Source organism: Trichosurus vulpecula, chromosome 1 (genome assembly GCF_011100635.1).
Source record: "Trichosurus vulpecula isolate mTriVul1 chromosome 1, mTriVul1.pri, whole genome shotgun sequence".
Classification (NCBI taxonomy): domain Eukaryota; kingdom Metazoa; phylum Chordata; class Mammalia; order Diprotodontia; family Phalangeridae; genus Trichosurus; species Trichosurus vulpecula.
Window position 1 is genome coordinate 548,441,075 of NC_050573.1, and position 17,854 is coordinate 548,458,928.

At 37.8% G+C, this 17,854-nt stretch overlaps 1 protein-coding gene across 3 annotated transcripts in view; it reads right to left on the reverse strand.

Moving 5' to 3' along the window:
- EPN2 (epsin 2) overlaps nt 1–17,854 on the reverse strand; it is a 110,867-nt gene that overhangs the window by 30,786 nt on the left and 62,227 nt on the right. For all 3 annotated transcript variants that reach the window (XM_036741623.1, XM_036741624.1, XM_036741625.1), the window contains one exon: nt 807–919. In XM_036741623.1, coding sequence (XP_036597518.1) covers nt 807–919 — 113 coding nt within the window. The remainder of the gene's footprint in view (nt 1–806; nt 920–17,854) is intronic.

Below are 17,854 nucleotides of genomic sequence, written 5' to 3' on the forward strand. Positions count from 1 at the left end.
TATTAAAATAGGTTAAGTTTGTTTTTGGCATCCTCCTGCCATTCCTTTTGTACCCTTGCTCCTCACCCCTATTCCACCTAACTTCTCCACATAGACGCTATGCCCCATTTGACAGACCTTACTTTCAGATACAGTTGAAAAGCTTTCTGGCTAAGGATCAACTAAATAAGGAAAGAATCTCTTACAGGAGAACTAACGAGTGCTAATGTGATGCTATGAGCATCCTCTGGTGCCTATCCAGCGTCCAATGCGTTGAACTGCACTCATTTAGAATGTGGTAGTCAGAGAGACTGTGCTATAACTCTGTCTTAAAATGCAACCTTGGGGAGATATGCCTAATATCTGTAATAAATCTAACCGAATAAAAGAATGAATCATTTAATGGGGCTACCTTCTAATTTCCTTGAAAATATACCCTTTTATAGGAGAACTTTTTGGGGGGGAATAAAGTATTATCTTTTTAGAAGTCAGTAGTTTTTGTAACAACGTATCTGAAATATGGTTTTGAATGCTTTTTGCCTTTCCTCTCTTAGGGCTCACTCATAATTCTCACCTGAATGCCGCCCTGCCTCCAGACAATTTCCATACAGTGGGCTGTAGGAGATGATGAACTCACAGCAAATAGGAACCAGGTCATAACACACAAAATCCTAAAACTCCTTCAAGACAGAAGTTGTGTTGGCGCCTTCCTTTGTAATCTCACACTGTCTAGAATACTGTAATGTGCTCAAAATGCCCTTAATAAAAGCTTTAGGATGATTCTGATAGGCCTGTTGCATAAACAAAAAGCTACCCAGATAACTGACCTGCTCTGCAACTTCTCTGCTCATTGCTAATGCAAGCTGTAGCTGAAGTTCTTCTTCTCCACTTGTCTGAGGTCGGGCCTGTTCCAGCTCTGAAGAAACACGAGGGGAGGTAGCTGTTGAAGCAACAAGACAATAGTTATCATATGCAAAAGACCATAAGACAATTTAATGCAGCCTAATATTTGTCCCCACACCAAGAGATTTGCCAAATCTTTACAAAATAGGTACATTTATAAAGAAAGTTTTAATGACTCTTAAAAGGTAAATACAGATAACAGATGAATGTGGATGTTATGTAAAGTACCTAACAAAAGATGAAAGGAAAAATTACTTTTTAAGATGATTAATCTTCACAATAAATAACAGCCACATGGGACTGAAGGGGAACTGCACAACTTCAAAAAGATTAAGTGCATTAACTATATAATAAGATATATTCCCTGAAAGGATGGACAAAATAATCAAGCAATCAATAAGCATTTAAAAAGGCATCTACTATGTGCCAGGTACTATTTTAGGCTCTAGGGATACAAAGACAAAATTTGAACAATTTCTGCCCTCAATGAATTTAGAGCCTATCAGATGAGACAATATGTACATATAAATAAAGAATAAATATAAAATAAATAGAAGGTGATTTGAGTAGAAAGGGCAGTGAGTAGGTAGGGGAGAGCCAACAAAATTGATTTGAGTCTTGAAAAAAAACCCAAGGTATTCTATGAAGCATAGGAAGAAGTATATTCCAGGCAAGTGGGACAGATAATGAAAAGGCACAAAGATGGGACATGGAGTATTCTAAGAAACAGCAAGAAAGCCAGTGTGGCTAGACTGAAGAGAAATATATAAAGAGACTAGAAAGGTATATAGAGATCAGGTAGTAAAGAGCTTTATGTGTCAAATAGAGGAGTTTATATTTTTTCCTGCACAGAGATAACTAAATCCATGGGAGCTATAAAGGTCACCAAATAAGAGTATAGAGAGAAGAGAAAAAGATTCAGGAAGAGCCTTGGGATGCACCCAGAGTTAAGAGTTATGATACTGATTAGCCAGCAAAGGAGAATAAGAAGAGGCCAGTCATGTAGGAGGGATAATCAGGAAAGAGGTAGCATCATAAAACCTCAGAAAAGAGAGATTTATCAGAAAGAGCATCAAATGCATCAGAAAAATCAAGAATGACTGAGAAAAGACCACCAGATTCAGCAATTAAGATCATAAGTAATACTGGGCAGAGCAATTTCACCTGAGTGATAAGACTGGCAACCAGATTACAAAGTGCTGATAAATTTTGTTTAAACATACATATAAGCGTTCAAGAAACAAGGACAATGAATACGCATTCATACTCCACACTTTTCTGATCTGCAAGAACACACCTATGGAGAATGTAGACTACTTTAAGTATCATGGAAATGCAATGACACTTATTAATGACTTATTAAATATTCTTTAAAATGCAACACTACATACTTCTAAAAAATCTGTAGGTAGAGGTTTCTGTTATAACCTCTTGGACGACTTAAGCAATCCTCTTAATGTAACACTTAATAATACTTTACAGGACTGTTGTGAGGACCAAACAAATTATATCTGTAAGGTGCTTTGAAAACCTTAAGGCCTCTACATAAATGCTAGTTATTATTAGCATAATTGTCCAGGACCGAAGACACAACTGCAGTCTCCTACACATTCCTACTGTAAGTCAGTCAAATTTTTACTAACCTCAAGGCATCACCCAGAAAATTTTTTTTTATTATTATTAAACACTAAATTCCGTATTTGAGCTTATTTCCTAAGATTTGTCTTTTTTATGATAAAGTGTCAAAATAATTCTGGTTCAGTGTCAATTAATTAAAGTTTTGCTATAAATACTATCTGGTAAAGATAGATAATAAAGAGAATATAAACTTTCTCTTCACACAGTAAACTGTAAATAAACTAAAAAACAATCTTGCTTTCACCTCCTAAATGTGGGTATTCTGAAAGATGTAGTCTTCTATCTTCTGCTGCTCTTTCCTTTAACCTAGCTCAGCTGAAGAAACAAGGCAATGAGAGAAACAGGAGGTGGAACGTTTCTGGCAGGCCAAACCACTACTACCACACATCCCCTTGGTGGCTGCAGTCCAAGACCCTATGTCCCCAAATCCCAGGAAACAGCAATACCCCCTAGGCCACCAACCCTATTTCCAGTTTGGCCCAGCAGCCAGCAATTCCTATCAAGACAAAACTGGACAACTGCCACTCTGCAGGTGCTGCAGCTGCTCCCTCCTCAACAACCTCAGCCATTATTATTCCTATTAAAGTCCTTAGAACTGGAAATGTATCAACATGATGGTTTTATCAATAGAAATGACACTAAAAAGGATGCATTATCATTTGCCTTCCATAAGGCCCACTGGGCCTTTCCATCTGCCCCACAACCTAATTCTAATATATGTGTTATCTCTATTAGAATATGAGCTCCTTAAAAGCAGGGACTATCTTGCTTTTCCAATCGTAATCCTAGCACTTGGCATACTACTTCATGAACATTGTAAGCACTTAATAAATGCTTTTATATTCATTAACTATATCTATGCTTAATCCACTGGAGAATTCATATGCTTTATGACAAACCTCTACTGTCAACAACTCTCAAATCCCTGTCTCCAGGATTTGCTTCTCCCCCCTAATTTATAACATATTACAGAACTTCTCCAATTTGGATATTCTACCATCATCTCATATACAATATCATTAAAATCACTCATTATTCTCATAAACTATAACTCATAAACTAAGCCAACTTTCCCATTTTTCTCAGTTACCACTATTCTTTGGGTTTCTTCCCTATCCTGAAATCAAGTTTCTTTACTCTCCCTGACTGTGTGTCACAGGGGTGGGGAACCCATGGCCTCAAGGCCACACGGGGCCCCCTAGGTCCTCAAGTGTGGCTCTCTGACTGAATCCAAACTTTACACAACAAATTCCCTCAACAAAAGGATTTACTCTGTAAAACTTGACCCAAGCACCTAGAATGCCACATGTGGCCTTGAGGCTGCAGGTTCCTCACCCTTGGGCTATGATCACTAAGTCATATTAGTTCACATGAAATAATCTATACTGAGAACTACACCTTACTATATATGGTTTCACTTAAACTCAACCTAGATCAAATCAACAGCATCCTAAACTATCTGTTATCTCCCTCTACTCTGGTCAATTTGGCATGTCACTGTTAGAGATATAAATTGTATCTTCTCACTCCCCAGTTTAAGGTACCTAATACATAAATTCTTTTCTTTTCTTGAAAGTCCCCATGCATAGTCTTTTTATTCAAGTCAGACTGTTCTTACTATCCCTCTCACAATCTTTCAATATACTACAAATTTTTCCTCCATCTCTTTGCTTATTCTATTTTTCCTGTCTTCAATGGAGTGCTGGAAATCAAATTAGGAGAAACCTAGGTTTCTGCCTCTGCCACCTACCAGTTGTGTGACCATGCACAAGTCACTTAAATTAATTTTGACTATGTAAATCCAAGTTTTATACTTTCTTCAAGGCTTAAGTCAAGATCCTCCATAAAATTTCCCAAGGTAACGCAATAGCTATAACTCACTGGTTATTTTTTTTTGCCTCAGTTAGGTGTCTCACCTCAAAGAAGATATATGTTGTGATAAAAGAGGACTAACCTAGGAAGGTAAAAGACTCTCCACTCCAGAGGTTTCTTAGATCTAGGCTATAGGAAGACTTACTTGAGAAGAATGGACTACTTTTAGAAATAGACTTGGTTGACCTCCTCCATACTTCTGGGCCTTGAAGTTTTTGCCCTGTCAGAAGGTTCTATACTACTTGGGGAAATGGTTTGGCTTCTCTTCAGTTGGCAAGTCCACTCCCCCCTGGGATGGGGCTCAGAGAATTCCTTCCTAAAAAAAGACTTGGGGAAGCAAGGGGTGGAATTGTTGAGAGGTACAACTGTCTTTGAACAATCATAGGAGTGTTGACTCACCTAGAAGAAAAGAAGTCCTTTAGTTGATTTTGTGGCAGGCCTGAGTCCTTAATGAAGATGAAAAATAGTCTGCACCCAACCTCACAGGAGAGAGAAGCTCCTCAGTAGAGGCCTCAAAAAGGACAACAATTTGGCATCATCTCTCTCATAAGGCTCCAAGGAAAAGGGAGTTTTTGGCTGGTGAATGGCTAACACTGAGGTGTTAGTAAGGGGTCAGTCTCAATGAGAATGGAGATGCAAGAAGAGGTTGCAGATAAGAGACTCAAGACCTCTCTTAGCTACCCTACTACAGATGACCTTGACTTTTGAAGGGGATTGGTAATTATGTTGGAGTCTGTGTCAGTATTGCTATGGCCCTGGTATTTCTGATGCTGCCCCTGTTCCCTACTGCCGTTTCCACAAGAAGTTTCTTTTTTTTATTGTTTACTACCAGCTATGCTGCTTTTGGACTTCTTTGAACTTCTTCATCATGCCCCCACACCAGCTATTTCCTAGTTGACCTCCCAACAACACCATCAGAAGTGCCTTCCTGAAACATCTATGGGGCACCTAGTCCAAGATTTTGCTTCTAACATGGGTTCACAAGGGTGTCATTTGGTGTTTCTCCATCCTCCATCTGTGGCTGGGCTTGGGTTTGGGCTCTAGGAAACATCATGCCTCCCCCAAGATTAAGCTGATGACCTGAAATCTGATCACCATGCAGACTAACTTAGCTTTTGATATTCAACACCTTCTCAACTCCTACAGTTGCCAAACTGGAGAGAGGGCTGAAGAATGAAGCAATAAATTCCTCCCACAGCCTTCCTTTATAAAGGGCTCAGATTTTTTTGGGTAACTCTCCATTTTCCATCAGTGACTCTATTTGTTTTAGACTCCATAAAACATCATGCCCCCTTGCAGGGTACCCCTTTAGTGGGTACTCCCCCTTTTCAGCATCCTTTTTATTGTCTTATCCCATTTGATTGTGAGGTTCTTGAGGACAGGCACTTTCTTTTTCTTATTTGTATCTGCAGCACCTAGCACAATGCCTTTGTATCCCTATACTTAATGGTTAGTTGTTGACCTTTGTTTACAAGGAGGACCAAAATGACATCACTATGCTACAGTCAAATTACAGTGCTTCCAACTGTGGCTGATTAAACAAATATGAGCTCCGAATGTTCTACCACAGGTTGGGCACAAATAGCCCATGTGAACATTTGGAATGGATTCTCTAAATTTGTGCATCTCCCATTCCTTTCAAACTACTTCAGATCTGCTTTATTCATAGAACACACACAGCACCTTCTCTGATGTGGGCATGCCATGCTGAGCAGTCCTGTGCCAATGTCTCCCATGTCACATAATCAATTCCAAAGTTCTTAAGAGAGACCTTGAGAATATCTTTGTATCACTTCTGACCACTACGTGAACACTTGCTCTTCGTGAGTTCTCCATTAGATAGTCTTTTTGGCAATTCAAATAACATGGCCAGCCCATCAGAGCTATACTCTCTGAAGTAGAGTTTGAATGCTTGGCAGTTTCATTCAAGAAAGGCCCTCAGTGTCTGGTATCTTATCCTGCCAGGTGATCTTCAGAATCTTCCTAAGACAATTCAAATGGAAGTGATTCAGTTTGCTGGCATGGGGCTAGAATACTGTCCAGGTTTCACAGGCATCCAACAATGAGGTCGGCACAACGGCTCTGTAGACCTTCAGTTTGGTAGTCAGTCTAATACCTCTTCTCTCCCACACTTTCCTTCAGAGTCTCCCAAACACTGAGTTAACTCTGGCAATGCACGCATCAAACTCGTTATCAATGAGTACAACCCTGGAAAGTACACTATCAAGGTAAGTGAACTTATCTATAGCATTTGAAACTTCTCCATTTGCTGTAACCAATGGCTCCATGTATATATACTGAATATATAAATATCTTATACTTAAATGTTTATGGACTAACTAATCCAGTATTGCTGCCCTGGTGAATGCAAAAGCAGAGCAAAGTAGCATCTACTGTATATTTAGCAACTACATCTTTCAAAATTCTTTTTTTACAATTAAGTTGTTGTTTTTTTAATTGAATTTTTTGGACCATGAACATTTTCTTTCATTGTTTTCCAATCCCAAGCCCGAATCACTAGCCTCAATTAGACCTGGCCCAGAATAGAACTCTGTAAAGTCTATGTTTCTATTTATTTGTTCTCCCCTATAACACCTGAAAAGCCCAGGACACAAAGTTGGTATTTAGCAAATACTCTTCAAGAAATTAATAAAAATCTATTTAGCTATCTATCTGTACAACCTAAATTGCCAGAATTGATATCAAACCTTATATAATTCCTCCTCTCCCCCTTTGCTCCCTCCCCCCACCCTGACAGAACTTTTCATTACTTATTTAAATATATGACCTTTTATTTTGGGAAAGGGATATGAAGAGGTCAACGACTCTACAGCAATTCCTTAACATGAACCACAGAATAACAAAAGAACCACACTCTGCAAATTGGCAAAGATGACAAAAGACAGGAAGTCAATGTTGGAGGGGTTATAGAAAGATAGGCACACTGGTGCATTGTTCATAGAACTGTGAAGCCCTAATAATCATTTTCGAAAGAAATATGGAATTATGCAAATAAAGTAACTAAAATGTCCATACCCTTTCACCTAGAGATTCTATTACTCCCCCAAGGTAATGGAATTATTATTCCTTATACCCCAAGGAGGCCACTGATAAGAGTCCCTGTAACACCAAAATATTTAGCACAGCACTTTTTGTTAGCAAAGAAATAGAAACAAGGTAGAGGCCCAAAGACTGGGGAATGGTTAAATGAATTATGGTACATGAATGCAATGAAATATTACTGTGCTCACTGTAAGAAATGATGAATACACAGAAGCATGGAAAGATCTACATGAACCAACACAGAGTGAAGTAAGCAGAGCCAAGAAAGCAACAGGCACAATGACAACAACAACGTAAACAGAAAGAATAACCACATAGTGAATGTTGCAAAATTATAAAAAACAAGCATGGCTTGAGGAGATATTAGAAGACACTCTCACTCCACACTTTTGATTGAAAAGGTAGATGATCCACAAGTGTTGCAGACTAAACATACTTTCCAACTTTTCTGATTACAGTGATCTTTCCCCCCTTCTCCTCCTCTTTAAAAAAAGTTATATGAGATGGCTCTCTGGGAGTACGAAGGGAAAGGATAAAAGGGGAAAAAATTACAGTGATATATTAAAAAAAAGAAATAAATAAAAATTTATTTTAAAAGATCAATAGGGAAGCTAAATGTGGTAGCACATACACTTCTATAGTTCCTCTTACTATAAAGTTTAAGGCAGGTGGATCACTTGAGTTTGGGAGTTCTGTGCTACAAAAAGGCTAAAGCCAATTGGGATATCTTCATAAAGTCTAGCATCAATCTGGTGGTCTCCCCGAAAGGCAGAAGGATAGAGGGTGGGGAAGACACCAGGCTAAGAAAGGACAAACCCACACAGCTCAGAAATAGAGGTCAAAATCTGGGTGTATACCAGTAGTTCAGTGGAGCCCATGAATGGCTGATGCATTTCCAGAAAGGGTGAGATAAGGAGACCCAGTCTTTAAATCTGAGGTGGGTAAGTAAAGGCAAAAGGGTAGAAATAGCCTATTCCAATAAGTAGTACTAGTCCTAATTTCTTTCACCTTTGTTCCTTATAATTTAAGAAGGGAAAGAGAGGGGAAGAAAGTAAACATTGTGACAATTCATATGATGCAAGAAAAAACATAAGCAATAATCATAACTATGAATGTGAATAGGATGAACTCATCTATAAAACGGAGGAGGATGGGAAACTGTCCAACAACATGCTATTTACAAGAAAGCCAGTTGAAATGTATGGACTCACACACAGTTAAGATGAGAAACTAGAAGAGAATCTATGAAATTTCAGGTCAATCTCAAAAAAAGTAGGCGTGATAAACCACAATCTCAGACAAGGCAACAGTAAAATACATGGTAAAAAAGAAGTAAGCAGAGAAAGTACATTATGTTTGTGGTTGCAGTTTGTCCTTCCTTCTCGAAGAGGACCATGACATCAGGAAGACGATGGCATAACTTGCAAGTCAACTGGATTTAAGTGAGGGAGGGCTGTGCAAAGTCACCATCCTCACTTTCTCCTCTGGAGCCATCTGGGTCCAGTGGCCAGATACAGACCAGAATAACTGAAGATGGCCCAGCACCTTATGTTTAAAGATACCATAATAGTAAAATAATATCAATATTAAATATGGGTATGTACGTGTGCATACATGTACATATACACAACATATTGTGTATACATACACACACACACACACACACACACACACACAGAGCAAATGACGGAGCTTCTAAATAAAGGAAAAGCTAAATGAACCATAGGGAGAAACAGACCATAAAATACTAATTTTTCTTAATGTATCCCTTTCAGATTTAGATAAATCTAACCAAAAAGTTAAAAGTGCTTACTATGTGCCAGGCACTGTGCTAAATGATGGGGATACAAATACAAGCATGAGGAGAAGACAATAGATAAGCTGAAAAGAAGTGGGTCATGTCATGGTGTGGAAAGGCTTGGAAGTGGCATGGAATGCAAATCTGGGGTGGGTGGGAAATGATGTCCAGACTATAAGAAACATGATGAAGAAGTTTAACTATGTTAGCTCTCTGGCAATTGGTGAATGGGAATCAAAAGGAACATACATATTTCTCAGCATCTTTACAAAAACTGAAAACTCATAAATAAATGTAGAAATGCAAAATATTAAGTATCTTTTATTGGCCACAACATAATAAAAATTATCAATAAAGTCTGAAGAAAAAAATTCAGACTTAAATGAAGACTAAACAGTATTAATCCCACGAGTTACAAAACAAATTATAAAAACAATAGAAAATTATATCAAAGGAAATGATAATAATATACCAAAACTTGTAGGATGAAGACAAAGCAGTGCTTAGTGATAAATTTCTCCCTCTAAAAAAATTTAACAAGAAAGAGGCAAAAGATTAATGAATTAGGTATGCAACTTAAAAAAAAAGGGAAAAAACCCAACAAATCAGGAAGCCTTAAAAAATAAAAATTGAAATGCTAAAAACAAAAAAAAGTAATAAATATAACCAGGAGTTGTTTTTAAAGGACTAATTAAACAAGCAAACTGCTAGCTAATTTCATTTTTTTTAAAGAAGAGTATAACCAAATTATCATTAAAAAAAAAAACAAACAAAACAGAAATCACAACAGATGAAGGAGAAAAAAGGCAAAGAACTGAGTAGAGTTTTATGTTGTTTTGTTCAAAAGAGTAAAGAAAAAAAGAGAAGTGGAATTTTTACAGGAAAAGACTAAAATTTCAGTTCCACACTCCCAAGTGCCTTGAAAAATTAAAATCTTTTTTTCTCTGCAGGAAATACATTACTTCACTGTTCCCTACTGTAACTAGCATTCAGCAATGCCAGGAATTAATTGCACATGGTTCTGAATAGAAATGTACTAGACAAATGAGATCTCTTATCTTCTTGGCTTATCAGCAATCTTGAATTTACTTTAAATATTTTTTAAGTACTCTATTGATAGCAAAACTAATTACATTTAAAAGATGCTCAGAGCTATACCATAAACAGCCTACTATATTAAAACAGAAGTTAAAACAGACTATCTCTCACTGTTACAATTTTAGCAAACTAATATATAGCTTTAAATTTCACTGTCATCAGTATTCATAGCTACCAACTCTTGTATATCAGCTGAGCACTACACAACATGTCTTAGTTGCAAGGATTCTAGCATAAAGGTTATTGCCTTAGTAACAGTATCTTTATCACACAAAGAACCTCTTATGCCACTGCACATGACAGTTAACTCAGATGTTTATGTACGATGGGCCTGAATAGATCAATTCTGACCTATTAAGCCTAGCTTTGTAATTGCTTTTAAGAATTTTGAGGCTCATTACTCTCTAGGACACATGGAAAGAATAGTCTGGGATAGCTGCTACCACTGGAATAAATGTTATTGGCCTGATTTCTCCTTAAGCCATTCTCCGGGAAGTAAAGAAATCATTTCCAACTTCAGCTAATCACTAAAGGATTCAATCCTCTCAACTCTTTCTGCTACTAGTTATGTCTTCTATACAACGTTTACTGATATTGTATTTTGGCATGACTCAAAATCATCTGGAAAATATTAAAGGTTTCAATTTCTATAGTTAAAGAATCGTACTAAAAATGCACTATTTTTACTATTTACAGTTTAAAAATTGGAAGAAAAAACCAAAAGCCTAATTTTTCCACTAACATTCATTTATTCAGCAATAAAAGACTTTTAAAATTACATCAGACATCTTTCATATTTAGGAAGATTTTCTATCTGATTTCTATCCTTCAAGCCTTCATATTATCTTTAATTTAAATTAGGCCATTTACTTGCCTACCTATACATTAGATATTTACTTCCAGGATCTATAAATTCATTATTAAGAATAGTATATGCACGGATAAGAGAGTATAATAATTCTCTATGCCTTAAAGGGAGTTTTCTCCTCTCTAAACCTCAGGAGTTTTTGTGAGCTGATGCAGACCAGGTGAGATATGTGTGTGCATACATATATGTATGCATGCACACATATATGTATGTATGCACAAACACATACAGATATTCAGATATTGATACAAATATAGATATAGCCTCTGGTGGTTAGTCTCCTGATAACAAGCTCCTGTGGATTTGGCTAAACTGATCCTCAAATGACAGACTCAATATCTCTGGGGCTGTAACCTTTTTGAGCTTTGCTAGAACCCATTAGAACTTGTGTTATGCTAACAATCCCTTTGAAAACCCAGCATTATCTCTATTCCCACAAAATGAGACACTGGAGTGGGAATTCAATAGATTTCAAACTACATTTAAAGACTATTTAATCTTGTGGAATGAAGTGGCCTTCTCCTTACCAAGGCCAATCCCTCTACTTACTCAAGTAATCCCATTCCATCCCATTTCCTCCAATAGATTGTTCCCTCTGTCATCCCCATTTTTTCACTAATTTTCAATCTCTCCTTCTCTATGGGCTCATTCCCTATCATCTACAAACATACATGTTATCTCCTCAGCCTGAAAAAAACCTTTATTTAATCCTTCTATTCCCACTAACCATATAGTCCTATATCTCTTCTGCCCTTTGTAGCTAAACTTCTAAAAAGGCCATCTCTACTTAAGTGTCTCCACTTTTGTCTCCTCTCACTCTTTTTTTCTCTAATCATATTTTATTATTTAATATTTTAGCTTTCAACATTGATTTCCACAAGATTTTGAGTTACAATTTTTCTCCCCATTTCTACCGTCCCCCCACTCCAAGATGGCATATATTCTGATTGCCCCATTCCCCAGTCAGTCTTCTCTTCTGTCACCCCACTCCCCCGTCATCTCCTTTCCCCTTACTTTCTTGTAGGGCAGGATAGATTTCTATGTCCCATTCCCTATATATCTTATTTCCCAGTTGCATGCAAAAACAACTTTTTTTTTTGAGCATCTGCTTTTAAAACTTTGAGTTCCAATTTCTCTCCCCTCTTCCTTTCCCACCCACCCTCCCTAAGAAGGCAAGCGATTCAACATATGCTACACATGTATCATTATGCCAAACACTTCCACAATATCATGTTGCTCTTATTCTCTTCTTAACTCCTTGCAATCTGGCTTTTGACCTCGTCAGTCCACCAAAACAGCTCTCTCCATATTACTAGTGATTTCTTAGTTGGCAGAGCCAATGGATTTTTTAATCAATTCTCATTCTCCTTCACCTTTCTTCACTCTTTTAACACTGGAGAACTGATCACTTTCTCCTGCTGATATTCTCTTCTCTCTAGGTTTCTGGGACATTACCTCTCCTGGTCCTCCTCCTAATCATTCCTTCCATCTAATTTGCTGGATCCTCTTCCAGGTCACACACCCTAACCATAGGTGTCCCTCAGGGCTTGGTCCTGGGTCTTCTTTTCTTCTCCCTCCATACTACTTCACTTGGTGATCTTATCAGCTTTAATTACCATCTCTATGCTGATGATTCTCAAGTCTAATCCTGCCCCCAAATCTTTGCTGATCTCCAATCTCACAACTCCAACTGCCTTTCAGACATCTTGAACTGGATGTCCAGTAGACATCTTAAACTCACTATGTCCAAAATGGAACTCATTTCCTCCCTAAACCTTTCCTATTACTGTAGAGGATAACACTATCCTCCCAGACCCTTGGGCTTGAGACCTAGGAGTCATCCTGGAATCCTAACTATCTCTCACCTCCATATACAATCTGTTGCCAAGGTCTATCAATATCACCTTTGTAACATCTCTTGAATTTACCCCCTTCTCTCCTCTGACACTGCCCCCAGTCTAGAATAGGCCCTTATCACCTCATGCCTGGATTATTTCAATAGTCTGCTTATGGGTCTGCCTGCCTCAAGTCTCTACTCTAATTCAGCCACTGAAGTGATTTCCCTGAAGTGCAGATCTGATCAACTCAATAAATTCCAATGGTTCTCTATTGCCTCTAGGATCAAATACAAAATGTTCTGTTTGGCATTCAAAGCCCTTTATAACCTAGCTCCCTCTTACCTGTCCAGTCTTCTTAAATCTGTCTCCCTGTTATGTACTCTTTGATATAGTGACACTAATTTCCTGCTTGTTCCAAGAACAAGACACTCCAGGTATTTTCTCTATCTATCTCCCACATCCCCCATGCCTGAAATAGACTTCCTTCTCTTCCCAATAAAAATCAGTTTTTTACTAGAAGCCTTCCTCAATTTCCCCTAATTCTAGTGCCTTCTCTCTGTTAATTATTTCCTATTATCCTGTACAGCTTGCTTTGTATATGTTTGTATGCTGCCTCCCCCCCCCAATCTGTAAGGTCCTTAATGGCAGGGACTGCCTTTTGCCTCTTTTGTATGTCCATCATTTGGCACAGTGCCTGGCACACAGCTGGTGCTTAATAAATGTTCACTGATCAACAGATTGATAAGGTCCCAAAACAAAAGTTGCAACTCAGTTTAAGATTTAACAAAATACTTTCCCTACAATAAGCCTGAGAGACATATAAGTGGCAGTACTTCTCCTTTTTCCACAGGTGAGAAAGCTAACCCTCAAAGAGGTTATCTAATTTGCTCACAGCTAGTCAGTAACTGAAACTGGGATACAAACCCAGGTTTTCATATTTTAAATTTAGTACTCTTTTACTGTGTCATACTGATTCTCAGTTAGCTAGTAGTTTGCTTATTTAATTAGTCCTTTAAAAACAACTCCTGGTTATATGTTTTATAATTCTGCATAAAAAAAACACAGTGAAGTTGATAGAAGAGAAAATTCTGTTTTCTCCTTTTCTGTGTTTGGCAATCTCCCCATAATGTGGTTAACCACTATTTCCCATTCATGTAACATTAAAGAGGATACCTGAGGATGTGACTTCAGTCATCTAAACATTGTATCTCTCCCAATACCTAAAACTGTGTTCCACACACAATAATCCCTTAATATAAATTGAAAAATTAACCAATTTTGAATGGAAACACTTCTATTAAAATGGAATTGTAGGTATGGACTAAACCTGGAAACTAACTTAAAGTAAATGAATTAAAACGACGTTACAAATGCATGTAAAGTCCAAAATATAAAATGCTTTATCTGAATTTTTTTAGCCATTTCCAAATACTAAAACCTGTTGTCTATGTAGTCCTCCCTGTAATCTGTGCTCCAATAAAGTGAGGGAGATAATACACATTTTAAAAAATTCTTTATATCAAAGACAAGGAGGATTTTAAAAGTTGGAATCTAACCTAGGGAGAAAATAACAGCAATACCATTCTTACACAGATTAGTGGTCAAAGGATATGAACAAACAGTTCTCAAAAGAAGAAATGCAAAGTATTCACAGTCACATGAAAGAATGCTTCAAATCACTAATAATAAGAGAAATACAAATCAAAACAATCCTGAGGTTTCATCTCACACCCTACAAATATTCAATAGTCAGTGTTAAGAGTAGTTGTGGAATGATAGGCACACCAATACATTGTTAGTAGAGCTATAAAATGGTGCAACCATTTTGACCAAGTCATTTTATTCACATAATTCCAAACTACTTTCCAAAATGGTTGAACCTTTTGAACTAGATACCCCATAAGAGGTAGCCAAAGGAAGCCACTGACATGAAGTCCCCATATACACCAAAATATTTATAGCAGTACTTTGGGTGATACCTAAGAATAGGAAACAAAGTAGATGCCCATCAACTGAAGAATGGCTAAAGAAGCTGTGGTATCTGAATGTAATGGAATATTACTGTATTGTAAGAAATGAAGTGTATGATAAAGAGAAGCATGGAAAGATCTATATGAAATGATGCAAAGTGAAGTAAGGTCAAGAAAAAAAAATATTCACAGAAACTACAACAATGTAAACAGAAAGAACTGAATACTAAAAAATCAAAAGTAAATGTAAAAATTATAAAGTTCAAGTGGGACTCAAATGAAGTCTCCTTTGTGGAGGTTGGGAGGCTCATAGGTGCACACTGCATGTTTTCAGACTTCTTCAATGTATTGATCAGTTGTGCTGATTTTTTTCTCTACGTAAAAAAAATACAATATATTATATAGAATGGCTCTGTGGGAGAAGGAGGGATACTTGAAGTAAGTATAATGATGGGAGAATCAGAAAATATAAACAACAATTTATTTAAAAAAAAAACAGCAGCAATACAATTACGTTAAAAAATCTGGGAGAAAATTTTCCTAATGGGTATTGTTTTTTTCTACCTTTCTTCCAGTGTGTTGGATTAGTCTCTGAATGACCTACTGCAACTAAAATGTTAAACATCTTTACTATATCTAAGAAGCAGATGTAGCAATTAGACATCACATGTAACTTTGTACTGAGCATTTTCAGTGGAATGATAAGATTGGAAGATTACTTATAAAGGGTTAAGAGAAGAGAGTGAGAGGAAAGAAAGCATCTAGTGGAGATGGCCTTTTTGAGATTACATTATGATAACCTTTGATATTACATTCTTATATGGGTGGTTTTAATAACTTCAAATAGGAAAGCCCCACTAATTTATAATAAGAAATAAATTAAGGAATTAAAATAAAATCTAAAATACTGCTTTTTTTATGGGACCTGTGATTACATCAACATAAAGAGTTCCTAATGAGGAACTTTCTCTACCAACACAAACTGGCACTTTCTCTGTCACTTACTGTCTGGAGCACTGAGAAATTAAACTGGGTTAAGTGGCTTGTGCTGGGGTCACACAGTCAATATATGGCAGAGAAAGGGCTTTTAGGCCCAAGTCTTCCTGACTCTGAGGTCAACTCTCTTCGACTATATCATGCTGCCTTTTTTTTTTAAATTTTTTAGATTTTTTTATTTTTAATTTACAACACTCAGGTCCACAAATTTCTGAGTTCCAAATTTTCTTCCCCTCCCTCCCCTCCCCCTTCCCCCCAAGATGGCATGGAATCCGATATATGTTCCACATATACCTTCACATTAAACTTATTTACACAATAGTCAAGTTGTAAAGAAGAATTATGACCAATGGAATGAATCCTAAGAAAGAAGAAACAAAACCAAAAAAGAAAAGAAAGTGAGAGCAAATATTTTGCCTCAATCTGCATTCAGATTCCATAGCTCTTTCTCTGGATGTGAATAGCTCTCTCCCTCATGAGTCCTTTGGAGTTGCCTTTGAATCCTGTATTGCTGAGAAGAGCCAATTCTATCAAAGTTAGCCATCACAGAAGCAATATGTCTATGGTTGTGTATGATGTTCTCCTGGTTCTGCTCCCCTCGCTGAGCATCATATCATGGAAGTCTTTCCAGGTTATTATGAAGTCCATATGTTCCCCATTTCTTACACATGATGCCTTTCTTAAAAGGTTTAAAGAGATAACTAGATGACCTCTAAGATCTCTTCTAGCTCTAATGAGATATTTGACATTGTCTTCCATTTTTTCATTCCTTTGGTTCTGTTTTATAATATCTTGATTTCTCATCAAGTCACTAGCTTCCACTTGCTCCAATCTCATTTTTAAGGTAGTATTTTCTTCAGTGGTCTTTTGGACCTCCTTTTCCATTTGGGTAATTCTGCCTTTCAAGGCATTCTTCTCCTCATTGGCTTTTTGGAGCTCTTTTGCCATTTGAGTTAGTCTATTTTTTAAAGTGTTGTTTTCTTCAATATTTTTTTCAGTTTTTTTTGGATGTCCTTTAGCAAGTCATTGACTTGTTTTTCATGGTTTTCTTGCATCCTTCTCATTTCTCTTCCCAATTTTTCCTCTACTTCTCTAACTTGCTTTTCCAAATCCTTTTTGAGCTCTTCCATGGCCTGAGACCAGTTCATGTTTTTCTTGGAGGCTTTTGGTGTAGGCTCTTGCACTTTGTTGACTTCTTCAGGCCATATGTTTTGGTCTTCTTTGTCACCAAAGATTCCAAAGTCTGAGACTGAATCTGGGTGCATTTCCACTGCCTGGCCATGTTCCCAGCCAACTTACTTGACCCTTGAGTTTTTCGTCAGCGTATGACTGCTTGTAGAGCAAAGAGTACTTTGTTCCAAGCTTGAGGGGATGCGCCATTGATTTCAGAGCTATTTCTATATAGCCAGCTCTGCCACACCAGCACTCCTCCTTCCTCAAGAACCACCAACCCGGACCTGGCAAATCTTCAGCAGGCTCTTCACTCCTGCTCTGATCAGCCACTTAATTCCTCCTACCATGTGGGCCTGGGGCCGGAAGTAACTGCAGCTGTAGTTCTGTAGTGGCACCTCCCCCGCTGCCCCTGGGGTGGTGGCCAAACCATGAACTCTGTCCCCTGCAGCTTTTCCCACTAACCTTCTCTGTTGTCTTTGGTGTTTGTGGGTTGAGAAGTCTGGTAACTGCCACAGCTCACTGATTCAGGGTGCTAGGGCCTGTTCTGCCCAGCTCCTGGTCTGGCTGGTCCTGCTGCCTCCCACGCTGAGCTCTGCTCCCCTCCACTCCATGCGGAATAGACCTCATCCAGCGACCATCCAGGCTGTTGTGGGCTGGA